Here is a 27,515-nt window from a genome sequence, read left to right on the forward strand (position 1 = left end):
CAGATTTGGAGAAGAATAAAACTTGAGTTACTGTGAATTGTCTTATCAATGAGATACCAACGTTTCATCTATTCCAACAATTTAAGAACCTTTTGTTTTGCTGTTGTTTGCCTAGATAAGAATACAGATGCTTGTGTTCTTTGTTTGTTTGCTGTATAAAGGAAACATGCCCCTGAAGTCATGAACCTGCTCTGAAAGACTCTTCTTTGCATACATGAATAATAGTCCTGAACACTGGGCCAGCTGCATCGCAGTCATTCCCCTATTTGAATGTCCACTTGCAGGTGTCATGTCGTGCACTGTTACCTGTGTTGGTGTGGCATCAAGCACTTAGGGTATCACATCCAGGATTTAGGTTACAACTCATAACAGTTGTAGGGCTGGTCACAGTTAATCCGCAGCACCTTTGATGCATTTTCAAGACTTGTTGCTGGCTTTTGGGAGCGCTGCCTTGCAGGGTGATAAAAATACTGCCTACAGCAGCAGGAATAACTAGAAAGGAACTGTAGTGCGTGAAGGGATGGGGCTGTCACTGGAGACATGCTGTGTTGCTTGACTCCCACTGCATTTCCATGGATTCCAAGATCAAACTGGCAAACACTTTTCTCTCGTGCACCTAATCCACCTTCCTAGTGCTTGGTGAGCTTTAGCAGCTAGTGTCATTTAACTTTGGAGAACATATAACCGATTATAATAGTCTGGCCTTTCACACACCACACCCCCATTTTTATTTTATTTATTTATTTTTAACTAAAGATAGTATTTTCCTTGCTGCTCCTCCTTCTTTCCTCCTAGTCCCTTTTCCAGGAACTTCATATATTCAGGCACACGACTGAAAGCAGCTAGGTAACCATGAATTACACTTTCCTAGTAACGTGCAGTATTCTTGTCTGTTGGTGCTCTCCTGTTGGCTTGCTTTTAAGATTAAGCCCTGGGATTTCAAGTTTTGTGAGAAGCACCAGACAACTCAGCAGTGCCTGAAGCCATCAGGACAAGGACTCTGTAGCTGTGTGTTCGGCTTTTATTGTACAAAATGTGGTCTGGAGACTGAGGCGTGGTTACTGAAGGACAAAGTGCCTGGAAGGGAGCAGCTACGGGCTTCCTAGGGGTGAACATTTTCTGGAGAGGCAGCTTGGACTCATGACTCTTGAAGTGTGTTCATCGCCTGGAGCAGGAGTCAGTCATGACTGAGGAGGGGGAGCGGATGGTGGGGCAAGCACTGGGGAAACTTTTCCCTAGAAAAACCGCCAGAAAACTGGCTGACCGCTCGCTGCCACCCTTATCCACCAAATATTCACAAAATACTCAGCGCGTGTGCGTGTAAGCTTTGCGTGCAGGCGCATACACGAAGGGCAGGGACACATAAAGGGCCCGTTCCCCTCAGCACCGTGGCGAGGGAGGGGCCGTTGCTAAGGGGGGCGGCTTCCGCCGGGCCCCGCGTCACTGCCGTGCGCCGCCGGGGGCGGGGGCGAGCGGGGAAACGAGAAACGAAAGCGGCGGGGCCGGGAGCGGCCGCAGGGGAGCGGGGGCAGGCGGAGGGGGCCGGGGGGCAGCGGCCGGAGCCCCCCCCGGCTGCACGGAGGAGGAGCCGAGGCCTCGCTGCCCGCTGTCCCGCCGGGGCTGGCTGCTCGCCCTTCGGGGTTTGGCGGTGAGGGGCTGTGAGGGAGCCCCGGGGGGGTCGGGGTTTGGGGTGGAGGTGGGTGTGGGGGCGGCTGGGGGCTGGGGGAGGTCTGTGTGGTGCTGAGCGGCTGTGACCCGCTTCTTGCAGGCGCGATGAAGAGGAGGAGCGAGCCTGGCTTCGGCAGCCCGCAGGCGAAGCAGAAGAAGAAGGTGGAGGACCTGGGGCTGACCCTCAGCTCCACCTCGGACGACGAGGCGCAGCTCAGCAATCACACCACGCAAGGTGGGCGCCCAGCCTGGGTCTACATCCTCGCCCGTGAGGCGTAGAAGGTGGATGGCAGAGAATTGCATGCCCCAAAGCTGTGCAGTTCTGGTCGTGTGTGGACAGCGGTAGCCTTCTCAGGCTCAGGTGCTACTTCTGGCTTGGAAACTTTCAGCACTAAGGATCTGTACAGTACCAGAACATGATACTGTTTAGGAGAATCTTATTTAAGACTGACTTATTTAATTTAAAGAGAAATTTCTTCTCAGAAAGAGCAGCCAGGCATTGGGGCGTGTTGCCCAGGGAGGTGGTGGAGTCACCGTCCCTGGAGGTGTTTAAGGAGAGGTTGGACGTGGTGCTTAGGGACATGGTTTAGCGGGTAATAGTGGTGGTAGGGGGATGGTTGGACCAGATGATCTTGGAGGGCTTTCCCAACCCTAAGGATTGCATGTTGGAGGTGTTTAAGAAGTGTGTGGACAGGGCACTAAGAGACGTGGCTTAGTGATGGGACTCATTAGGTCAGGTTGATGGTAACACTTGATGATCTTAAAGGTCATTTCCAACTAGATAATTCTATGACAATGCCTCATTGTATTAAAAAAAAAAAAAGGCAAACCAAAAAAAACCCACACCAATATTACTGCCACATTTTTAGCAGATGGGAGAAATTGAGACATGTACAAAGGGTATGTTAGACTGGGGCTCTTGTGTTGTAGCTCTGTCTTCTTTGCTGGTTCAATGTGATTTTTTTTGTTGTTGCTGTTGTAAGCTGTGGAAGCTTACAGGTATTTGGTTTCAGGAAGAAAAACTGCTTTGGAGTTAACTCAATTGCCTGCTTTTTTGTTTGTTTGTTTGTTTGTTGGAGTTTGCTTTCTCACTTGGAGTATTCCAAAGATGAAGAGGGTGCCCTACACAATTGCTATCCCTATTACAGAGCGCTTTAAACTCTCCTAGGGCAGTGGTAGTTCATGTTGCCTCATACGTGTGCCTGCTGCTTCTCGGTCTTGGGATTTCCCTTGGTAATAGTATTAGTGAAAAAGGGCCTGAGCACAGAAAGAAGCCTTCCTCTTTTGAAAACAGAAGGGAATATGTATGGAAGATGAGTGGTCAGTTTGGGAGTAGGCGTAGTGACAGGGTATGGTGTTTGTATGCCTTGCAAGACCCGAGGTGAATGAGGAGGTAGAGTTGTAGGGTGTCGGAGTTGGGATAGAGACTATCAGGAATTGACCACAGGACTAGGCTGAAAAATTCAAACCATTTTTTTTTCTTTTTATTATTTGAGTTTGGTTATGGGTCAAGATAGGCTGTGAAACTTCATGGAACAAGTCAATGCAGTTCAAGGAAGACATTCTGAATAGGTTTAAATGCTTGGCAGTCTGTTACATCCATTGTGGTTTCAGATGGAAAAAAGTAGGTTGGAAGAGAGAAGTGTTTTGAGATATATGTATTTACTGATCATGGCCTAGTGAACGTTAAAAGAAGAGTTGTGAAGGAACTTTCTTGAGACTTTGTAATGGGTATTGTGTTTGAGGCACATCACGAGACCTGGAAAATAAAAAATTATAATAATAATAAAAAACAGCTCAAAAGCAGGCATCAAAGACAATTGAAGTTGTGGACTGGAGAAGCAGGAAGCACTAACTGTTCCTAAAGTAAAATCCTTTTTGATCTAGTTCATCTCTAAGAACTTTGTGAAGGAAAGGGAAATGTAGCTTTTATGACAGATGTTTGGAAAGCAAGATGTGCATATAATATTGCAAACGTGCTCTGTCGTAGCTTTCTTTGTCTTGAGCTGGAAGTTTCAAAGGTTGGTACTGTAAGCTCTAGTACAGAAGTTATCTTAAAGGGTGATAGTTCAGCTGCAGGGGTTGAACACAGATTGAAACAGTTTTAACTACAGCTGCATATTTCACTTTGGTCTCTCACTTTCTGACCTGTTGTAATGACCTTTGCTAATTTTCCTGTTGTTTCCTGTTACTCCACTGATGCTCTGTTATCCATAGCAGGAAAATAGAGATCTGTGAGCTGGGAGAGGAATATTGTGTTTTTTTCTTATATCAGAACAAATTTAAGAAGAGTTCAGTCCTTTCTAGGTTATGCCATGCTTTAAACATGTGCAGCTACCTAATTTCTTTTTAAATGATAAACGGGAAAAGATAAATTCTATTAACAGCAATTTTCTGCATTATCTCATGGCAACTTAGGTATATTTCAACCTGTAGTTGTGCAAAGAAGTAAAGGGTGTTTTCTAGCCCTCTGTGAACAAGGGAGGCTTGAGAGGCAGAGATCCAATGAAGAGCGTGGCTATACTTGTGGCTTGCTGCTCCAGTAGTCTTTATGGCCTGCCCCACTGCTGGTGCCAGACAAATTTCAGGAAGGAAATGTGCCATTGCTTCATCCTTGTAGTGATCACACCACAGGAAAAGGGGAAGAACTCCCTGGGTTGTAGGGCCTCCCCCCCTACTCACCTGGTGTGGGGCAGTCTGAGACAGCTGTGTCACACCTACCACCTGATTCCTGCCCAGATCCAGCTACGCTCAGAGGAAACAGCTTTGGGCATCTCAAGCAAAGCACTATGTAGCTCATCCAGACCTAGCTTCTTAGGCCAAATAATTCCAGGGTAGAGCTGGGCGTGGGCAGAGCCCAAAGTTTGGTGCTCACGGAGGCTCAGCTGCATCAGTTTTAGGTGGCTTTCAGGTGACAAAAATTGGGTGCGTGCTGTGTGTGGTGTTCCACTTCTGTCTTGATTGGGTCATTGACTTCTTTAACTTCTTTGAACCTTGGTTATTTTTTTTTTTAAATTAGATTGACATTCTTTTGCATGGATTTGTATGCATTGGTAAACTTCTCTAGAGGTGAAAAATGGTCTTTTTTGGTAGTGAACTCGGGGCTTTCGCTGCTGAGGTGGGTGATGGAGTCAACCGTGGTTTCTTGTGGCGTGCTGAAAAGGATGCAGCTCTGTCTTTCTGCATTATTGGCCGTTTTGTAGATGTCTGTGTACTTGATTTTTGTTCAAGTCAGGGTTGCACGTGCCTCTGTAATTAGATAGGGAAATGAGGAGAATCTAACACTGTGTTATCAAGGTGTCAGAAACTGCCACTTACCCTCAGGAGGGAAGCTCTGGATTGTCTAGGATTATTGTAAAGCTCAGACACAGCACAATGTACTATTGTGGTCATGCCACGGCCTGCTGTGCTGCTGGCATGGGGTTTGCCAGGCCCTTTGGGGTGTGTGGAATCCATCATCTGAGAGAGGTGGTGTGCAATCCTGAGACAAAATGGTTGATAACCAAGTGTTGGTTCCGTGTGGTATTCTATGTTGCACCTGAGTGCTTCCTGTAACATGTTTGAGATTCTGACGTGTGCTGTCAGACTCAGTGTTCGTTGAGAGGATTTAATGAGTCACACTGCGTATAGCTCTTGATGTGATTACTTGATGTCTTGCTTTTCCTCCTTTTTATTTTTTTGTTATTCATTTCTCTTGCTTTTCTTGTTTTCAGAGTCTTCCAGTAGCAGCAGTGGGTCTGAGAGTGAGAGCGACGAAAAAAGACCAGTCTTCAGCAATGAGTTCAAACAAGACTCTCTTGTGGAGGGTACTTCATCCCGCTACTCAATGTACAACAGTGTCTCCCAAAAGCTCATGGTAGGTCAAAAGAGGCTCGGTCCAAACTATCGAGGTCTGATGAGAGCAAACTGAGAAGACCAGTCTGTTCTGAGATTTTTTCACTGTGATTTTGATCATCATTATAGTGAGGTTCTGTTTGATCCAGCTAATAAGCAGCTGGGGGAGGCTGAGAGAGATTTGTAGATGGGGATTTGGCTTTTTTTTTTTTTTTTTTTAAAAAAAAAAAAAAAAAGCAGGGGGGGGAATTCATGTTCCAGGCCTTGGAGCAGCGAGGTGAATGTGAAGAGAAAGACTTCTGGTTCAGGCAGTTTGCTGAGCTAGAAAAAGAGAGTCCTGCCTTGTGTTATTTTGCAATTATGTATGGTTGAGTTAACAGATGTAACAGATGCCCTGTAAGAAAGGCCTTTACAAAGTGTAGGATTGACATTAATTCCTTTTGGTCTTGGCAGCTGGCTGGGCAGCCCTTGCAGAATTATTACCGTAATTGTTAAGGTATTTCTTTCAAGCCGTGCTGCTCTGGTTTATGTAGGGCCAGAAGTTTCTTGGAAACACATGGAGTTGTGAATTACAGTAACTGTGACAGCTGGACTTTGAAGACGATCATCAACCCCTTCGTTACATAGTGTTAGCATGGGGAAGAAAGAATTTCTAGGAAGTTTTAAGAAAATTGTAGACTCTTTTTGTCATGGTAGTCCCAAATTTGGCAAGTTTTTTCTGGGTCTAAAGGCAATAGTAGGTTGTAGAGAAGTTTCCCAGGGTCTGTGCTGTTAGAGATGTTTCCCGATGCAAAATTCATCACTGTGGTATTGTGAGCATCATAATCCTGAGAGCATTGCTATTCTTGACAAGAGAAACAAAAATGTTATCGCCGGGGCAGCAGGAAAGATGAGGCAGAGTTATGTATGACTTGAAATGTGACAGGAGGTCCAGGACTTGAAGGAGGACTGAACTCAGGTCTCCCTTTATGCTGTGCTGCTCTCAGAGGAGCGGGGCTCAGCAGTCTTTCCATGCTGGTTAGGTAAGTAAAAGGAAAATAGTTCTTCATTACTAGACGTTCAGAACTGATGTATAGCAGGCTCCGTGGCTGTCACGTTGGATGTACATATTTCAAGGACTGCCTTTCCAGATAGCAAAGGCAATGGGTAAACTCCATGTACCTCTGTATAAAAACTGACGGATACTGTGTTCCTTCTCATACAGGTTGATAACAAGCAGTGTCTTTGTTGCTTTTCACAGGAGGGAGCATATGGATGATTTATTCATCCAAGCAAAAGTTCTGAAGTCTGTCATTTACTTATTGTTCTGTGGATAAATATTGGAGGGAGTAAAATTGGCTACATTCATGCTTTTTTTTTTTTTTTTTTTTTTTGTTCTCTTACTGCTAAAAATAATAAATAGAAAAGCTGTTAAGGTAGCAATTAATGAACGTCATCCCTTCAGTTCAAAAAAAAAGGAGTGTGTTTCAGGAGCAGTGTGTCTTGCATCCCTCCTCTGGGTGTTAGGTGAATTTTAACTGATGCTTGCAATGTGTGTGACTGCATATTCACAACAAATAATATCACCACAACACGATGTTTTTCCCTCATGCCAGCATCTTTTGATATATGAATTTAAAAACCCACTGAACACAGTGGTGGATGTGTCCTGGCTTCTTGCTACTTCTCCTTTGGAGCAGTCTGTTCCTGAATTTTTCTAAGTTCTCTTTTCAAACATCATTATTTAGATCCTTTTTTTTTTACCTTTCTGCCTCAGTGGAGTGAACTCCGTATTAAGTCTTGAAAGCCACAACTGGGATTAAAGTTCTCAGTGGCTCCAAGTCACCTCAGTGTGATGGCTCTTTTCTGGGCTAGTCTTTATTCCCAGTAGCTACATAAACTCAAATCCACTTGCCTCAGTGTGCTCCCTTTGTTTTCTTTATAGGCCAAGATGGGCTTTCGGGAAGGAGAAGGTCTGGGAAAATACGGCCAAGGCAGAAAGGATATTGTTGAGGCCTCCAATCAGAAGGGAAGGAGAGGCTTTGGGCTGACCCTCAAAGGATTTGATGGGGAGCTGAATATTGATTGGCAGGATGAGCCAGAGGTAAGTATTTACTGTTTTGAATCCTTTTTCCATTGCTGTGTTCAGGATTTGCCCTCTGGGAACGTTTTTTGAGTGCTGATATAACTGCTACTGTCAAGTGGTAGACCCAGGCCCAACTTTGTCCCCTGACAAAGCATGTCAAAACTTGTTTTATGTCACATTTATTAACGGTCTGGCACCAAATCTTTCAGGTGGAGTGTTGCTGTGATCTGTGTGATTTGTTTCTGAGCTTGTAGTAGAGAATGTGATGGGAAGCTGCTATCAAGCTGTTGTGAATTTACCCTTTTTATTTTGTATGTCATTGTTTTTCACACCTGCGTAGGTGGCTTTTTTGTAAGTATTTTTCTGGGTGTGTTCAGCAGTGCTATCTAAAATGCTGTGATGTGTTATTCCTGTCTCTTGACAAGCTCCTCAACAGGGAAGAAAATTTGAAAGTAGAAGTTTGTGTTGTCAAGAAATTAGAGCCCAGTTCTGGTGTTATTTGATACAAAACAGCTGCTGTATCCTTGTTTTCAAGAGAAAAAGAAATAAATAACACACAAACAACAAACGGAACACTGAATCCTAGGGAGCTGGTCAAGCGGAGACTGAGCCAGAAGGTCACAGTCATTGTTAGTGAATGGCAGCAGTGCTATTGGTGTGCTTTATTGTACTTGGTTCTCCTTTCCTGGAGTAGTTTTCAGCAACTGGAAATAATAGCAGGGGTTATTCCTCCAGAGCCAGGAATCTGAAATCTGTTCTGTAGGCTTATTGGCTTAGGGCTCGTTCTTCACCATGTTTCTGCATCTCACAGCAATTGTTACCTATGCTTTGCTCTTGTGGATGATACTGCTATAACAAATGTAAGAAGATGAGTAGATCTCAGCAGCCTCTCTTTGTAAAAGAGTGGCATCACTCTGGTCCTTACTGCCATAACAATTTCTTCCCAACATCATAAGGAAATGTTTAAATCCTGAACTACGTCATGGAATGAGGGAGTCGTTCAGAAGGAACTGTGTGAATGGATGTGTAAAACACCATCAGGAAGTTTTTTTTTTTTTTTTTTTTTTTTTTTGTCAACTGTCTCCTTTGCAACATTTCTAAAATGCACCTTGAGAGTACTAGGCTTTGGCTTTATTGGTTATTTATCAGATGAGAGAATAGTGCTGCTTTTTTGTTGTTGTTGTGTGTTTTTTTTATTTATTAAATCTGATGTAATGAAATGTATTTAGGCAAGGAGGAAAAACTATATGGCCCTAAAGTCATGGCATAACCCCCTATGGTAGAATTTGTAGGCAAACCTTTTGGAAGCAACTGGTAGTTACATTTTACTAGCAAAATCTTACTTGACTCTCCCCATGTTTTGTTTTTGCAGCCCAGTGCCTACGAGGAGGTGGACTGGTGCCTTGAGTGTACCACGGAAATCCCCGATGCCCAGGAGCTGAAGGAGTGGATGACTGTGGGGAAGGTAGTTTTTTAGATCCCAGTACTTACCAGCCTAAGAAGACATGGGAATGCTCAGCCTGAACCAATTGCCTTGTCAAAAAGTTGTAGAAAATCTAGGCTGGAGGAAGCCTCTGGAGACTCTTCCTGCAGCTCTCTGCTTTGAGCACATCCAGCTAGATCAGGTTTCTCAGGGCCTTGTCGGGTTGAGTTCTGAATATTTCCAAGTACAAAAAATCTCACAACCGGTTTGAACACCTGCTTCAGTGTTTCCTAACCCAATTAGCAAAATTATCCATATAGCTAATGGGTATTTATTGCATTGCAGTTTGTGTCCATTGTTTCTTGTCCTATCACTGTGCGTCTCTGAGAAGAGCTGAGGTTCACTTTCTCTATTCCCTATTTCTCTATTTAGGTAGATGTAGATAGGAATAGGATCTTGCCTTTGCTGTCTCCATTCTGAACAAGCTTTTCTTTCAGTCTGTTATACGTCAGATTCTTTTGTACCCTTGTCATCTTGGTGGCCTATTTGCTGGGCTTGCTCCAGTATGGCAGCATCCGCCTTGTACTGGGGAGTGCTAAGCTGGATAAAGTATTGGTGTGTGGTCTGAAGATGTAGAATAGGAGAGAATTGTTCCTCTAGCTGCACTCCTGCTGATTCCACCTAGAATGTGGCTGACTGACTTCCTCCTTCACAAGTTCGTGTTGCCATATTTGCTAACTGTTGTGCATTCTCATCCTGCTCCAGAGGAAGATGGTGATTGAAGATGAAACAGAATTCTGTAGCGAAGAGCTTTTACGTAATGTCCTGCGGTGCAAGGTGAGTGCTGCTCCTTAGAGAAGAGTGGAAGTCTGGGGGGAAGCAAATAAATAATTGAAAGGGTTGAGCAAATGACCAGTGATTGGCAGGAGCTCAGAACAACTTCTGTCACCTCTGTGCCACTGGTGTGACCTAGAATCCTGGTTGCTACTGCCTGTTCGTCAATCTGTTTTGTACCTCAGCCTTCAAAGGGGTGAACAAAATCAGTGGTGTTCCTTTCTGGGTCAGTCCAACTGAAAGGCTGTAGGCTTGAAAGAGCTAAGGACCCAAACTCCCTTTCTTTTCTCGTGTTACATGTTTCTTCCTAGATTTGATCATGCCCTTATGAATTGCAGTGTGTGTGTGTGTATCTGTGAGAGAAATACCTTCAGCTGTGACTGCTTTTGAGGTGGCTAACCATGTTATCAGGCTCCGGTGCTATCAGTACAGAATTCTTTGGTGTCACTAAATTTGATTAACAGGTGGGGTGGCTTAGAAGAAGAGTGCTTATTATGTGACAGAAGAAAATTCATAGAGCACTCTAAGGAGTGAGAAGCTTGAGGACGGGAAATGCTTATGCTTACCTATCTCTTGAGCCTATGCCAAGTCCAGGTTGGTTTTGTTTCTGTTTGTGCAGAGCGTGTTTGACGAGCTGGATGGAGAAGAAATGCGTAGAGCCCGAACAAGATCCAACCCCTATGAGATGATCCGTGGAGTTTTCTTTCTGAACAGGTCTGTAGAAGGTTATGCAGCCTCTTTCCCATGAATGCCCACTTTCAGCCATGGGAGCCCAGGTTGAAACTTAATAGGTCCCTATTGATGTGTTCACAGAGCTGCAATGAAGATGGCAAACATGGACCATGTCTTTGACTACATGTTTACAAACCCGAAGGACTTCCATGGGGTGAGGGCCTCTCTTTAACTTTCAGACAGCAGTGCTTTCTCAGAGTGGAGAAGGTGGAGGGAAAGGAGAATCCTTAGGATACTGGCTGGGAAAACAAATGCTTGAAAGACATTTTTCTGGCTGAATAGTGCGGTTGATGGTGTGTGTGGTTTAACTGAGGGGAGCTGTTACTGGGTGAGTAGAATTTCCTCAGTTTCCTTTTGCAGAGGCCCTTGATAAAGGAGCGAGATGCAGAGCTGCTCTACTTTGCTGATGTGTGTGCTGGGCCTGGGGGCTTCTCCGAGTACGTCTTGTGGAGGCGGAAGTGGCACGCGAAAGGATTTGGCATGACCTTGAAAGGACCAAATGATTTTAAGCTGGAGGACTTCTATTCTGCTTCCAGTGAGCTCTTTGAACCTTACTATGGTATGTAGTGCCCGCATGAATGTTACCTGATGTTTTTGCTTGTGCTCCAGCTTCTGCATCAGGGGCGCAGCTGGCATTTGTACCAGCGTGGGGATCTCAGAGGAGCCTGTTTCTAGAGAACCACTTTGCAAAGTAGAAGGGGACTGTCATCTGAGAACAGGGTTGAGATCGGTGAGCTTGCATATCAAGTCACGTTTCTGCACTTATTTCCATTCTGCCAAGAAGATGTGTGTCCTGTTGGAATCCTTTGTACTTGAGCTTATCTGAAAAGTGCAGAGTGCTTTAAGGTGGCTTGACAATAGTTCCTCCCGCTTGACTGATGTAATTCTGAAACACGCTATCTGTGTAGGCTCACGGAGTAGGAAGGGGAGATACAAGGACTGATGGTCTTCCTGCTGCTTATTTCAGGCCGTGTAAAGGAAACTCAAGTGTGACTGTCCTGTAGAGATGGTAGCCAGTTTGATTTTCCACTGGCATGTTTTTCTTTATCCTGCCACCACTGTGACTCTTGGTGTCTGCCACTTTTGACACCTAACCACGAACTCTTAGAGAATGTCTAGTGCTTCAGGATTAGATGTGTTAAAGAGAACATTCGTGGCAAGGGCAGCAGGGCAGACAAATGCCTTGTTCTAATGCCTGCAGCATTTGTATCTTCATAACTCACTAGTGCTTTTATGGAGAGAAGGAGATACCTGGAGAAATGAATAACCCAATGACTTTGACGCATTTTCTTGATTCCCTTTCTGTCTGTTGCCCTGTAAAATCTAGGGAGATGTATACAACTCTCTTCCAGTGACGGGAAGGAAGCAGATTGCTGTGATATTTGTGCTTTAAAGAATAGTAACAAATCCTAGTGTCACTTTGCTTACTGACAGGGTGATTGACGAGGAATTTGGTTATCAAAGTGCTATCGTGCATCCTGATCTCTGCTGTTTTCTAGTGTTGCAGTTGTTCAGTTAATAGAAGCTGTAGTTTTAGAGGATTTATAGGGACTAATGCCAACTGGAAGTTCAGGCTTCTCTGAAGTCAGAGTTGGTAACCTCTAGAACACAGCTTAGATGAGCTTTCTAAAACAGTAGCCTGGGGGACAATGAGGCTCTCTTTAAAGAGCCTTATGGGAAAATTACAGGCCTTCATGCAAACAAATAGGAATTTCCTTTTTCCTTCTCTTTATAAACCTGTTTGCATGTGAACAATTTTTGGGGCTGTTTTTCTTAACTCCAAATTACGTTGTGTTTGGAAGTAGGTGGTTATGTTTCTTTAGAATTATACTAATTGTTCGGAGAAGGTTTCCAAAGCACCATGTGAATAATTTTGCCTTTGCTGTAAAAAAAAAAAACAAACAAAAACATGTTACTAACAGGTGAGCTGTGCAATGGGATTGAATCTTACGTTTTTAGTGGTTTCAGCTATTTGTCATTTCTATTTGGGTGAGAATATTACATTGTAATGCAGTCAGTTCCTGACTCAGAGGAGGGCAGCGAGTGATTTGTCATTTGTTGTGGCTAATATACAAGTCATCTTTGGAGCGTGGTTATTGTACGGCTTTGTTTAGCCATGACCACAGAAGCTAAATAGTTTTTCTAAATTAACAACCATCTTTGGTGGTGAGCTAGGGAATATATTAATGCTTAGTCACTTATTGAGGTCTGTGCAGTTTCTGACTAAATGTTAATTGCATCCAATAGATCATCTGTTTGTACTGAGCTTTTGTACTGATCTTTGCAAGCATGTTAGTAATAGTCTCTTCCTTTCCCCTCAGGAGAAGGAGGGATTGATGGAGACGGAGACATTACTCGCCCAGAGAACATTACTGCTTTCCGGAATTTTGTTTTGGACAATACTGATCACAAGGGAGTGCATTTCTTAATGGCTGATGGGGTTGGTCCCTTTCTTTTTCTTCTTGCACTAACGACCAAAACTGGTACCTGGTACCTCAGTCTGCATATGATATTTGATGTGTCTGCACTTAAAACATGAAATTCATTAGGGCTGTCATTCAAATTCCTGGTGGCAGTGTTTTGTATTGTTTAAAAAATCATGATTTCATGATTTAACTGTACAGAATTGTTTGCTTGAGCAACAGACTTGTGGAGATGCTAATCACATGCTATATGCTTTGCAGGGCTTCTCTGTGGAGGGTCAGGAGAATCTGCAAGAAATCCTAAGCAAACAGCTGATGCTTTGTCAGTTTCTTACAGCGCTGTCCATCGTCCGGACAGGTACGTTCTGTCTGTTAATCATCTTCCACCTTCTGGCAGGTGTGGGTGACATTGCAGAAGGATGCTGTAGACTTTTATTAACATGGCACGAAGTCTGCTCTGTTGCACAGGGTTGAGTGTATCTGCATTCATTCCAAGATGGTTGTCACAAAGCTAAGAGAACTGGGGCAGAAAACTTAGGCTATCTATGTCTGTTTTTCTTTTTATTATGAGCAGGAGGTAAAATGCATTAGTTTAAATCTCTTACAATATGCTATGTATCTGTCTTGGGCTAAGGTCACAGTGTGGTAACAGGATAGTGTATCTGAGCTTTATATCAGCTGGCCCAGCTGCTTTCTGATCATTCTAGCAGGCTGGCTGGAACAGAGTGGTACTAATCCAGTTCATCCTTCCCTCTAGTTTGTGGCTTTTCTCCTTTAAATCTGAAATCTGCCATCTCTGATCAAAACCAGCTGATGCCTCATGGTGTTCTAGCTGTAACCCGTTACTGCCAAGTGATGGACGTTACAGCTGTATCTGGTTTTGATGGTTCCTCTCTTCTGCAGAATTTAATTAGCATTTGGCATGGACACGCAAGAGCAGAAGATAGGAATGCTTATCCTGTTGTCATTTATCTTGTGTCCTGGGTTCAGAAGTACCTGAGGCAATGATCTGCTTAGCAGGAGTCTTGAACATGATATGGTGTAAGGAGTAACCTTCTTTAAGTCTTCCCTCTCTAAGTAGACATAATTCTGCCAGGCGGACTGCTTCTTGTTTAGGGTAGTTGGAAAAGTTGTTCAAAGGCAAAGCGTGGCGTATATGCTTTTCTTTCTAGATGACAAGCTATTCTGTTCAGGTAACATCAATTAGTTTATTCTTCCAGCCTGAAACTTCTTGTTGTGCATAATGGAGCTGCTCTTCTGTTGAGGCTTTTGCGTAGCATGCTGCAGTGCCATAGGGGCATAGTTTGGGCCTGGGAAGGGAGGCTAGGGAGTGGGTAGAAGGTTTGCTGTTGAGAAAGCACAAATACTGATTTGATCCTGGTCAGAAAACTGCTTTTCCCTTTGCTGTAGAGATGTGGAGAAGATGGTTCATGGAGCCACATTGGCCTACTCCTTGGAAAGTGTTGTAGATACTGTTTAATTGTACAAAACCACTTACTGTTTCTGCAGAAGAGAAGATTATTGAGGTGCCTGGTATCTCCTTGTTTCTTTATAATCTGCTGGTGTCACTGTGCTTCCTCTCTCTGCTCCAGGAGGACATTTTGTCTGCAAAACCTTTGACCTGTTTACTCCATTCAGTGTGGGGCTTGTTTATCTGCTGTATTGCTGCTTTGAGCGAGTCTGCATCTTTAAACCTGTGACAAGCCGGCCTGCTAACTCGGAGAGGTGAGATTCTTCAGCATGAGGGATTACTACAGAAAGCCCATCCTCAAAATTCAGCGGTAGATGAATTTAGGCAAATGGAATCTCTGTGACCTCACTCAGCTGGCAACTGCTTTGGAGGAGAAAATGTTTTAGATGCCTAGTGAATTGTGATGTTTGACAAGGTAAAGAAGATGTTTGCCAAAGTACACTTGCTTTTCACTGCCTCTACTGAATTCCTTCCGGAGAGAGAAGCAGTGGAACTGAGTATGTAATGCTGTTTTGCATGAATCAACTGAGGTTCCAGTGAAGCCAGAGCATATTATGTGTGTTATTGTACCTGTCAAGTTTAGCAGAATTGATTTACTACTTTAGGGAGATCTGCAGCATTTTTGAACAAGGTTGTATTTCCCAATCTTTTTTGGCAAGTGGAAACTGACACATCATGACTTTGTGATAAGTGAGATTTTACCTTCTTGGGGCTGTCTGGGGGAAAGAATCCCTGGGATTTGGGATACTGTCCTGACAACGGGAGCATGGCAGGAAAGCTGGCTGTGTGGAAAGGACAACCCAAATGATTTCTCTGCTCTGCAGGTACGTGATATGCAAAGGATTGAAGCTAGGGACTGAGGACGTGCGGGACTACCTCTTCATGGTGAACATCAGACTCAACCAGCTGCGCAACTCCGATGTGGATGTGAATCTCGTTGTCCCGCTGAACGTGATCAAAGGGGACCAGGATTTCTATGATTACATTGTGCAGTCCAATGAAAAGTGAGTGCCTGTGGGCAAGGAGGGCTGCTGGCTGTAGGCAGGTCAGCCAAAATGGCTTTCAGTTGCAAGCTACTCATGGAGAGGCTTGTTGATGCTGCTGCACTGCTCTGCTTTTGCTCCAAGAGGCTTAGCAGAGCAGAGGGGCCCTATGCAGAGAGGGGTTATTACTGTTAGTGACTGTTTGGCTGCTGTGTACCGTCCTACTGTGTAGACTGGAAGGGAAGGATAGTGCCTAATTCTTGCTGGTGGACTTCTTGTCACTTTGATTCATGCTGACACTGATCCAATGATTCTCTTTGAGGATCAGTCAGGCTTCTGCCTGTTGTCCCAGTAATCTTCCATGTAGTTTGATCTTGGTGTAGACAAACTTGCTCCCTGACTGAAATTTTCCATCTCTTTTAGCCACTGCAAAGTTCAGATAAAGGCGCTGGCTAAAATTCGTGCCTTTGTTCAAGACACGTGAGTATATTCCTCTGGCTTTCAGTACAGGTTGAACTAACCTACCATAACTCAATTGCATTGCCCTTCTTTAATGCGTTCTTAATTTGAGCTGCTACTTTCCTTGGCCTTTAGAACCAGGGAAATTAATAGTGCTTTTAGGTAGCTCAGTTTGTCTCTGCCCTGAGTTGCTTGCAGAAAAGTGTGGGTAGCTGCAGGAGTCCTGAAGGCTGATGGTCTGTCACCCTTATTGAGAAGGCTACCATGCACTGCGTGCCATCTGATTAACACACATGGGCCTGCTTCTTAGCAGGGGTGTGGACGTACCATCCTGGCTGGTGTGTTCAATTCTACAGCAGTTGGCTAAGATGGGCATGGTTCTTAATTTTTCAGGGGTAAATCAGAGCATCTAAGTTAAGTACCTAGAGTAAACTAAAGCATGGGACGTGAATTTCTCATGTAAAAAGAAACCCTAAAGCTATTGCCATGTATAGCTGTTTCCCTGACGTGACTTTTCTGTTCAGGTATCATTCAGAGATCACACAATAGAAAGCTGAGTGAGCCTGAGAGCCAGAAATTGTCGAAGAATGAATCCTAACATTAACACTGTTTTTTTATGTGGGGAGGGAAGCAGGATCCTCTTATGAGTGTAGCCTGGTGAGAAGCGCTGTGTGTTTGTCATTCCCAAGCCTGACAATGAAAGATGCAAATGTGATGGGGCTGGGATAGCTAATGCTATGAGAGCAAGGAGGTTTCACCATTTTAATAGTCTGCTTCTTTGCTCTTGAGGACGCTGATTGAGCCACGGCAGGCTGAAATCCGAAAGGAGTGTCTCCAGCTATGGGGGGTAAGTAAGCTGCGAAGCAGGGAGATGGTAAAGGTGATGAAATCCTTGCTGTGATGAAATAAGGATGGAGCCAGAGTACAGATAAGCTTTCTAACCAGAGGCTTAATATGTTGTCCTGGGGGAAGGTCAGAGATGATTTGAAGCTTTTAATGTAAGCAAATAGGATGATGCTTGTAGGTTATGTGTGTGGCTTAACTGAGCAGGCATCTGATTCCTCTGCTTTGCTGCAGTTGACAATGTTTGATGGCATACAGAGTGAACTCAGCACCTAGTGGTTTTCATGCAGCAGAGCTCTCCAAAGGGTCTTGTTTTATGAGTCTGCGCTTTCTCTTTCCTGAGTCTTTGACTGTAGTGAGGTCATATATGGCAATGTTTCATTGAAACGTGGATGGAATCAAAGATTTAGCCTGCAACTTTCTGAAGCTGCCTTAGAGTTTCCTATGAGACACAGTATACCTACATGAAATTTGAAATACATGTGAGACCTTTTCTTTGCTAGATGAGCTCTCCAGCAACTGAAGTCCCAAGAGCAGGAGTTTCAGGGGGCAAGATGTTCTGTCATGTATTGAAACCAGAAAGGTTCATGTAGACATGCAAAAGAATAACGTTTATTATCGATTGTTTGGATTTTCCTTCAGATTCCTGATCAGGCCCGTGTTGCTCCCTCATCTTCAGATCCCAAGTCCAAGTTCTTTGAGTTGATCCAGGTAAGATGTCACACAGAAGCTGCTTCTGCTTCTTCTGAGTTCTTTTGTATAAATAGGTCTTTTCCCTGCAGGAATTAAGAGAGTAAGAAGTCCTGGATTATTCTTTTATGGAGAAATTGCATTTATCTATCTATTGATAGGTAAATGCAATAAAAAAAAAAATAAAATCTGTTGTTGTGTGTCTAACTTGCCTTTTCTATACATTACTCTTTAGGGCACAGACATTGATACCTTCAGTTACAAACCCACTCCTCTGAATTCCAGTACACTGGAAAAAATCCGCCAAGTGTTGGATTACCGGTGTATGGTGGCTGGAAGTGAGCAGAAGTTCCTCTTGGGGCTAGGGGTAAGTCCTGAGAACAGTCAGACTTCACATCTGGGAGTTCTGCTGGTTCATTTCAGTGTTGCTATTTTGCCTTGCAGGTTCATCCCATTCTTTCCTGTCCTCAAAGGCCAGGAAGGATTCTTATCGGCAGTCCTGAATGCTGCTAGTTATTTTATGGTTCTTTCTGCTGACTTCACTACTTTTCACTGTAATTAACCCTGTTTTTGTAATTCCAGCCAACACAGAGACCCATACTCTTGCTAGTGTCTCTAATTACTTTCACTGTCCTTTTAAAGGTGTCCTATTTCTGGTTCATTATATAGGTATGAAAAGTTAATGACTGATGAGAAACGGCGTTTTTGTTCTTTTGCTGTAGAGATATCAAGGTTCTTCCTTAAAATTTCCTACAAAGAAACTGCTTGTGATGGCCTAGTACAAAAAGATTCTTTGAGGAATGCTTTGGAGCTGGTCAGAGGTCTCTCTTCCACCCCTACCCTCGTGAGGCCTTAGGTGAATCTGACTCTGCCTTCTCTACACAGAAATCACAGATCTACACATGGGATGGTCGCCAGTCAGACCGATGGACAAAACTGGATTTGAAAACTGAGCTGCCACGAGATACCCTTCTCTCTGTGGAGATTGTTCATGAGCTGAAAGGAGAGGTAGGAAGCTATTTGTTCTCCTATCAAGTGGCTGCAGATATAATGAGCAGTTTCACTTATTCTCTGTAAGATCCTGCAGAATAAATGTTCCATTTGTGCCAGGCGTGAGGCTTTTTTTTTTGCGTTTGATCTTTAGAGAAACTATTTTAGATTAAGTTCCTTCTTTCTGTCCAGTGCTAGAGATGAGCTTTTAACATTGTTTTGAAACCCCTTTGGACCTGACGTGCTGTTGGCCTACATGCAGCAGCAGGTGACATTGCCACCGAGACTTAATCTGTTCTGTGGCTCTTTGGGTACATAACTGTGCAGTAGTGATCGCAGGCCTTGGAAAAAGATCCTTGAGGTATATTCACAACGTAAGGTGTTGCTGCCTGGGGGTGTGGTTGTCCTCTGGCACCTCAAATGAAGATGCTGTAGTGTGCTGGGCTCTGTGCTGTGCTACCTGATGAGGCACTATTGTGCCAGAGAGCTGGTGATGGTAGCTGTGGTCCTGCTTTCTCTCCCTCCCTTGAGACAGCTGTGTAGGTGAGATATGCCGGTTCTTGGAGGCTGGCGTGTTACTGTATGATGGGCTGCAGGGAATTGGCACGCTTCTAATATCTGGAAAGGTGCTCTCTTGCTGGAAGAGAATGATGCATTGCCACAAAAAAAAAAAAAGGAAAGAAAAGCTACAAAATGAAGCTGAAATAGCAACAGACAGTCCGAGCAGTAAGTTTACGTATTACTTTCTGCAGGGGAAAGCGCAGCGAAAGATCAGCGCTATCCACATCCTTGATGTCTTGGTGCTGAATGGCAATGATGTCCGAAACCAGCATTTCAACCAGAGGTACGTAGGCTCTAGAGAAGTTTCTTTCTTGTATGTCAGTGTGACTGAGAAACGTTCACACTAATGGCAGAATGCTGAGCACGGGGAGACAAGTGCATTCAGCTGAATTGCTAAATGCACCCAGGTGCATTCAGCTGAAACACTGTTGTTGTGATGAACTGTGACTGAACCACCTCGAAGCGAAGTGGGTATAGTCTTCTCTGCCTGTACCCTCTCTGTGTGTGAGGGCAGGTCTAGCTCCATTCTTAGTCTGGAGTGAGCCAGGCACAGCATGGATAAACTGAGCACCCTGGGAATATGCATAAGCATTGCTGATAAGTGGCTCAGGGAGAAGGAAAGACACGCTGTTTTCTTCCTCAGGGGCATGATGTCTCTCCTAGTCTTGCTTGCCTACTTAGGCATCAGTGTGTTCAGCAACACACGGGCTTGTAGAGGAGGCTATGGAGACCCATTCCGCACGGATATGGGTCAGTATCCATAGTAGTCAGTATCACTTGGCACCGAACTGTGAGGGTGTGGTGAAAAACTGTTTCTCAAGTGCCCATTTGGCAAGCAGTGGAGGCAATCTGCAAGTACTGAAGTGTCTAGTTGGTTATTCAGCTGAAACTGTTACCTTCCTGCTGCACCAGAGATCTAGCTCAGTTGCAGGATTCTCTTTCTGTTTTTGTTCAGGATTCAACTGGCGGAGAAGTTTGTCAAAGCCGTTTCCAAACCTAGCCGGCCAGATATGAACCCGATCCGGTGAGTGACTCCTCTTTCCCTCAGCCTTGCAGGCTTTGGTTTTGCTGTGTTCGAGGATGAAGGACTTAAACTTGAAGCTGACATTCATAGTTGGGTCTCACTGGAAAGAGGCTGTAAGTCCTTTCAATATCCGGGGTGAGGCTGATAGTAGAGAATTTGTGCCCTCCTTTCACACATCAGACATTCATGCTTTCATCATAGGTGGACTGGCCAGCGCTGGTCTCAGATGTGTGCTGATGTCTACCGCACGGCTAGCTTATTGCAGTCTTTTATGTTCTTGTCTGCCCTGAAGGGTCAGCAGAGGTACAGAGAAGCTGACCGTTAGATAAATGCAATGTTGATCAGTGTCTGCAATCTCCAGATGGTTAGCCTGAGGAGGAGGTTTTCGTTACAATGTCAAGAAAGTTTCTAACAAAGCTTTGGTTGCCTCCTGACTTTCGATTTCATTAATTTTGCTATAGCAGATCACGAGAGCGTTGTTGTGCTGGGTATCAGGTACATATTGTGGACAAAACAGCTTCTGTCTCAGAAGGCTTTCAGTCTAGCTAGAAGTGCCATGATATTGCAAGAGAGGCTGGAGTACGGGAAGGAGGATGTTCTGCTTGATGATAGATGAATGGGAACTCAAGACAGTCACAATTTCTGGAGGAGCCCGAAGCATTGGCAAGAGCTGAAGATGAAGCAAGAAGAAGGGCCGTAGAAATGGGTCGTAGAAGGGTTCTTTGCTCTCAGAAAAAGTGTTCAAACTGTGCTGTTTGAAGCCTGATGATTATAGCAGCATGTGTGAAACAGGTGGTTGGGATGTCTGATCAGAGGCAATGCTTTTGAAACTTTCTGATTTGTCTGCATCTCAGAACAAAAAAAAAAACAAAACACAAAAGAAGCTTGATATAACAGGACGATGATTCCAAATCATCTTTACTGATTAAAAAAACAACACTGTTTTTACCTCAAGGTAGCTAGCAAGTTTTTGGTGTCCCTCAGGATAACAGTGAAGATCTTTCAGTGTATTTTTACTGCAAGGCCAGCACGCTGAAGCCAGAACCTGCCTGGGGCTGACCTTGGAGAATTTACCTCATGGGAAAACAACAGCACCCGACTTTCACAATTCTTCCTCTTCTGTATACTGAGCCTGGGGTAAAAATGTACAGCTTCCTTAGCAGTGAGGACACTTGTATGTTGCTTACAGCAACCCGTCTGTGAGAAAGCAGATGTCACATTTTTTCAAGCCAGGAGAAATAAAGCGTAAGATTGAGGAGAAAGGTGAACCTTAGTCGTGCTTAGCCACCTCATGCTGTACAGAATGAACTGTTGTTGATTCTTACAGCTGGGACAGAAAAAGAGGACAGTTCAATCTTTTATTTTTTTAATCACATTTTTGTCTTGTTTCTTCTTTCCCCCCCAGAGTGAAAGAAGTGTACAGATTGGAAGAGATGGAGAAAATTTTTGTGAGGTAAGTGGCTGGCTGAAATGGGATGTTTCAGGGCCTATGGAGACCGTCAGCCACCAATGCATGACAGCAGAGGAATGGGAGGGATGTGCCGATCTGTGCTTGAGGAGTCCTGGAGAAAGATCTTGTAAAGCTCTTAAATCATGCTGCTGAGCTCGAATGCCACAGACTTGGCCAGTGTGCTTGGCCAGAGGTAGGAGCAGCAACTGCGCTTGAGTATTTGTGCAGAACTGTCAGTGGCTTGAAAGATTTAAGAGTTCATACCTGAAATGGGAACCCCATTTGGATTCAGTGTGGTAGATCACAGATCCTTCATTCCAACACTGGATTTGCTACCTGATCTAGACAGCTCTGGCAGTTTTTTCTAGCCATTCAGGGGAAGCAAGAGATGGGATTTTCCAGGGATGTGGTGATTTCTCCTGTCATATTTTGACTATGGTACTCTGGAAGGGGTGTGCGGATGTCATATTGTGTGCAAGAGGGCAAAGAAGGAAGAAACTTCTGTGTTTAGCTGTGTTTAACAATCTGTAGCTGTGTTTAGCAATCTGTATCACTGTCTTCTCTCAACATTCAGGTTAGAGATGAAAGTCATCAAGAGCTCAGGGGGCATACCCCGGCTGTCCTACACAGGCAGGGATGACCGGCACTTTGTACCCACAGGACTCTACATCGTACGGACTGTGAATGGTAGGAAGGGAGAGTCCCTTGCTCTTCATTTTTTTTTTTCTCTGTGCCTTCAAGTAAAAAAGTAATTGACTAGGCTCACTCTGTAACTCTGTAAAAAGTGAATGGCAGTATTCCAATGGCTAGAGATTCACTGTTGTAGTGAGCATAGCTTAGGTTGGGAAAAGGTTCAGGGTGTTTCTCTGATAGTTTATTCAGCTGCAGTTTGATCTGTTGTGTGTAAAATCATTTTATTTACAGGACTGCCTTTTTTTGGGATTATATGAAGATATTTTCCAGAGTAACAGTACATGGAAATATCCTGTTTGGAATGTCAATTTTTAAATGCAGGGAGAATGGGATTTTCTCAGTGAATGCAAAAGTTTGGGAGGCAGGTGGTCTTGAGGGAGGAAAGGGAAAAGCAGTGAGAGAAGAATCACTGTTATAGATTCCTTGTCCCTGCTTGCACTATGTATGCATTTATACCATGCTTTTATCCTCGTTCCATTTTTGATCTAATCCCTGTAATGCTTTTCTGCAAGATCCCTGGACAATGGCATACAGCAAAAACTCCAAGAGGAAATTCTTCTTCAACAAGATGACCAAGCAAGCAACATACGATCTCCCTTCTGAATCCATCGCACCCTTTCAGTGAGTACTAGCCGTGGCAATCGCCAGAGCTGAGGCTGTGGAAAGGTGTAGCTGCATCTGGATGTTTGGAAGGGACTTCAGGTGTGCTCTGCTGTTTTTGCAGTTGTTTGCACTGCAAGCACAGCTCGGCCACCAGCAGGGTGTGCTGCATAAACTGATCCCTCACAGATTTAGGAAACTGCTGATCCGGAGTTGTCGCTTTTGCTGTTGATTGCTATGAGTAACACAAATATTCTCACATCCACAGCACAGTGTGAGTGAGTGAACCTCGCTGCGCGCAGGGAGTCCTGCAACTGCAGTTTGTTACATATCTGAACGCTCAGATCCTTCGTTGGAAGTTGCTAATTTAAAAGTCAGTCCCAGTTAGTTTAGCCCAAACTCTGGGGTAAGTTTTAGGTAGCCAGAGATTGTTTAATGGGAGAGTAAGAGAAAAGCGGTATCCCCTTGGGAAAGGACTGTCATTGGACTGTCATTAAGACTGGGGGTGCTGAATGCCATCTGTATCCATTGGGTACTAGGCCAAGGCAGCCTTTAAGTACAGCAGATTCTGTGTCTGTGTGGTACGTCAGGGCTTGTGGGTGGAGGTGTTCTGCACTCTTTGCCCTCTGGTGGTCTCGAGATACCCTCCACTACCAAGGACTGCCTCTGAGTGAGAGCTTGACATGAAAAAGTGCTCCTGATTTTCTTACTTTGAATCTCCTTATCTACTTTTCACTTGCACTCATAATCTTTAAGCTTCCTTTAACCAGCTAAATAGGAGAAGGGGCTTAAAACTGTGTAAGCAGAGTCACCTGGTGATTCTCCAGGCCTCAAGATGGGGTTAGTTCTGCCTGAGTACTCAGAAATAGGCCAGTATGAACCTTTATGAAAGGCTGAGGACTTAGAGCTCTTGTGTAGGGCTCCGGAAGGGAAGTGTTGTGTTGTGGTTAGTAAGCACTAACGTGTCTGTAATTAGCCATTGACGTGCTCCTGTCGCTGTGCTAGTACTGCTTTGTTAGAACAGGAGCACTAAATAAGCTATGAATATTGTGTCAGTACTTGTTCAAAACCAAAGGCTGCTGTGTCGGCAGTAATTAGCAGCTCTGTTTTCATTATGGCTGGGACTGTGCTGATGCAGGGAGGGAGGACTGCTTGATGGATGGAGTGAGAGATGGCGTTGTAGGACCGGAACTCTCAGCAGCTGAGTAGAGCTTGGTTATTTCACACAGGGGGAAGGAAGGGATGATCATAGCTGCTTTTGTACAGCACGAAGTGCTGCTCATTTGCAAAGCTCTATAGGACAGCTATTACTGATTCTAGTAGGTTCGCAGTGAGTGATTAGACTACTTGCTTCTGCTGGCAGACTTTTTCTAAATTCTTCATTAAGGCCTTTCCATTGCCTGCAATGACAGTTTCATCCTCCGAAAAACTTGTGGAGGGAAGGGAGGGAGGTTTTCCCTAATGATCTGCCTCCTTCCAGCAAATACTGAACTGAGTCTTGAGTGAAGTTAAAATTAATAAGTTTGCTTCCAAGGAAATCTCTTAGGCTAGGAAGTTCCTGTACATTATGGGCTATAAAGCTTGTAAGATGAGTGAATGGATGTACTGGTCTTTCTCTAAGGCACCCCTTAGATAGAGTACCTCTGTGCAGCTCCCAGCACAAGAGCAGCTGTGTCTGTAGTGCTCTTTGTGGCTGACATGGTGGCAGGGTTTTCCTTCCCTTCTTCTTGCATACTAATCTTGCTCTCTTCTCTGTCCACAGCGTCTGCCATTACAGCCGCCTCTTCTGGGAGTGGGGGGAAGGTGTCAAAGTGCACGACTCTCAGAAAAGGCAAGATCCAGAGAAGCTGTCAAAGGAGGATGTCCTGTCTTTCATCCAAGCACACTACCCCTAACCCCCTGCCCTCTCGAGGGGCACCGGGTGGGGCTGAGCCCAGCTTGGATTCTTCAGGGACTGACAAGACTGGGGAGACTCCACAGCTATCCTGGGCCTCTCCAGAGCCGATTCCCTGGAGGAGATGTAACCAGGAGGTGCTACGCAGAAGGCTCAGGACAAGGCTCTCCCTTGGCAGTGTATATAGGAGCGTGACCCAGGCAGCGTGCCTGCTGCTGGAGCACCTATGGTGCCTCCTGGAGTCGAGGCCTAACGCCCTTTTGTCCTGACCTGCTGCGTGCATGAGGCCAAGGGGCTGGCAGCTTTCTTTGCTCCTGTGCAAAAAATATTCAGCGAGGTTTGTGGAGCTCTGTGCGTGTCAGGGCTCTCCAGGCTTGTGCTTCCCTGGCAGTGGGAAAAGGAGCAGAGGAAGGTGGCAGGGCTGGGCTGAAGCAGCCCTGCCTTGTTCCTGGCAGCTGTCCAGCTCCTTGGCCTCGTGAGGGGCCTTCGCTACCCCGTGGAGGGTGGTAATTCCTGGGGGGATGCTAGCTTTGGGGTGCAAGGACGTATTCTCGTTGGTATCTCTGACATTTCTGCTGTCGAGGCACTTGGCCAGCCATCGGCAATCCCGATGTGGTGGTGTCCCACTGGGCAGGAGCCAGCGCGGGTGATGACTGGACTTCCTGGCACTGACGCGATGTTGTGGTGCCACGGGTTTCTCAGACCTCTACAAGTTGCTGTGAAAAGGATTTCCCCCCCTTTCCAGGTCAGTGACTGATCCCCAGGCAGCAGCCTGGGGTTAACTTGTGAGTGTCTGCCTCACGGTACTTCTGAGCCCAAGGTGCTTTGGGTCTCGGTACTCAACGATGTGACCCAAATCTTCAGGAAGGAGAGCGGACGTGGGAGGGAAGACGAAGGAAGTTTGCAATGCTGGGGGTCTTTAGAGGAAATGATGGGAGCATAGGACTTCGTTCGGAGACCCAGGGCTTCGGCGAAGAGAGATCTTGACTTTGACCACGTTGGTTAATAGGAAGAAATCTGTCCCCTGACCGTTCCCCTGGAAAGGACACCAGAACTCCGTTCTGGAGCGGGCTTTGACACCCTCCAAGTCTCACCTGGCCCTGGCGCTACACCTGGGGTGAAGGCACAGAGCTGTGACGCTCTCAGCATGAAATTTGTGTTGTCAGCAGACCTCTCAACGTGTTTTTATGCTGGGCTCAAAGTTGTCTTCTGTTGCATGATTTACCTTCAGTTCTGGCTTCCATCGGGCTTTTGCCAGGTCTTCCACGTAGATCAGAAGGTAACTCGCAGCTGACTGCTTTTAGCTAAGCAGTTCCCCCCCCTTTTTTGTTTGCTTTTGAACACAGACGGGCAGTAGGGAGGAAACTGAGTTATGGGTTGTCTGAACTGTGCCTTAAAGAAAGCTGTAGTTCTTCTTGGGACTACAGCAGTTGCTTAGATTCTTATTTTTCCCCCAAAAATTGTATGTAGGATTTGACAAAGCTTTATGTAGACATGCAAGTTCTCATCTGCAGGTTTATTGGTGCATGGGTGCCCTGCACCCCTCCCGAAGAGGCCGTCACAAGGGTGGCACGCTGTGGAAGTCCCACTCTCACCCACCCTACAAGGTCCAGCGTCACGTATAGGTTTTGTCCTTCTCAGCATGCAGTGAACGTCACCCTACAAGCAGGCCATGCTCTCTGAGCTTGGAGCACTTCCGTGTCTTCACAAGCATGTCATTTCCACGTGCCCATGTTTTATTTCTCTGCAGTTTGGTGTAAACGAACGGAACAGCTCCAGCTCCTTGCACCAGACAAATTTGGGTGCAGGCTTGGTCTCTGGAGAACCCCACCCCTGGGTTAGGGGAGCAGCACAGGAGCTGGGCTGTTGCTCTGGGGAAACTGGAGGCAAAGGTAGGGCGTGGATGGGTTATGGATAGATGGCTCTGAATGCTGTGCAGGGCAGTGATTCCGTATTTTGTCAAGCTCCAGCCTAAAATGATGTGGGTAAAAGGTTCTTCCATGTGGTTGTCGTTAACCCTCAGACACAGGTCTACTGGAACAGTTGAGGGGCTGCACGTTGTCACGGGGTCCTGTGGATGACATGCAGCTGCCCTCTGTTCTCAAGCAGAGGCAAAATATAAAGGAGAGGAAGGGTAGGCTTCCCCCTGTGAAGAACGAGAGCTCTGTCACCGGCAGTTTGCTCTGGCAAAGGCACTTCCACGAGGGACGAGGAACTTTCCCTGGGGGCTAGAAAAAAAAAAACCACACAACAAAACACACCTCCAACTGTGTGGTTTGCAGACCTGTGCGCAGTTGGCTTTTTAAATCAGTAATTTGAGGTCTGGCGTTTCTGTAGACAGCCTTGAGGCTGTTCTGATGCCAGCAAAGCGTGCTACTCCCTCTGCTGAGTGTTCTGTACTCCACTCAGGGCTTTGCTCTCCCCTGGGGGCTGGCGGGCAGAAGGGTGACTAGGAAGTGTGCCGCGGAGCTTGGAGGCCTCGGAGGGTGCAAAGGAAATCTCAACAGCTCCAGGCTGGCTTTTATGAACAGCTACTTCCTCTTTGCCCTGTTGCCTCCAGTTCCTCCCGGTTTTAATTTGCTTTTATTTTTATTTTTTGATGCACTGAACCATGATTCTGAGTCCCCCTTCAAGAAGGCAGGCGTGAGGCGCAGTGCTGCTTGCTGCCTGGTGAATTTGGAGGGATTACATTGCGAAGGGGGGTGAGGAAGGTCTTGCTGAAGGGAATGTTGATGTACATTAATTGCACAATGTATTGTTATTAGGCTGTGTATCATTTTGTGTTGATTTCTCTGCTTTTGTTGGTCTCTTACCAATACAGCCCCTTTAGTTCACAGCAGTGCTTATTTACTTTGTTTCCCACACAATCTGGGCCAGC

The 27,515-nt window shown here is 45.3% G+C and overlaps 1 protein-coding gene across 1 annotated transcript; it reads left to right on the forward strand.

Annotated features, from left to right (window-relative positions):
- Positions 1–1,495: 1,495 nt before the first annotated feature.
- On the forward strand, positions 1,496–27,473 carry CMTR1 (cap methyltransferase 1). The gene is made up of 24 exons (XM_084283585.1): positions 1,496–1,648; positions 1,769–1,903; positions 5,382–5,524; positions 7,427–7,585; positions 8,940–9,032; positions 9,756–9,827; positions 10,444–10,538; positions 10,638–10,710; positions 10,917–11,115; positions 12,878–12,996; positions 13,241–13,337; positions 14,572–14,704; positions 15,275–15,454; positions 15,857–15,913; positions 16,682–16,739; positions 17,378–17,446; positions 17,661–17,792; positions 18,311–18,433; positions 19,168–19,259; positions 19,932–20,000; positions 21,406–21,453; positions 22,025–22,137; positions 22,656–22,764; positions 24,506–27,473. The coding sequence occupies exons 2-24, from the start codon at positions 1,774–1,776 to the stop codon at positions 24,636–24,638; spliced, it is 2,496 nt and encodes an 831-aa protein (XP_084139711.1). The 5' UTR covers positions 1,496–1,648; positions 1,769–1,773; the 3' UTR covers positions 24,639–27,473.
- Positions 27,474–27,515: the final 42 nt, after the last annotated feature.

The sequence above is a fragment of the Netta rufina genome (genome assembly GCF_964035555.1).
Source record: "Netta rufina genome assembly, chromosome: 3".
NCBI classification, from domain to species: domain Eukaryota; kingdom Metazoa; phylum Chordata; class Aves; order Anseriformes; family Anatidae; genus Netta; species Netta rufina.

Coding starts and splice junctions, on each gene's coding strand:
- CMTR1 (XM_084283585.1), top strand. CDS start 1,774: ATGAAGAGGAGGAGCGAGCCTGGCTTCGGCAGCCCGCAGGCGAAGCAG. Junction 7,586..8,939: donor ATTGGCAGGATGAGCCAGAG/GTAAGTATTTAC, acceptor TTGTTTTTGCAG/CCCAGTGCCTACGAGGAGGT. Junction 10,711..10,916: donor ACCCGAAGGACTTCCATGGG/GTGAGGGCCTCT, acceptor TTCCTTTTGCAG/AGGCCCTTGATAAAGGAGCG.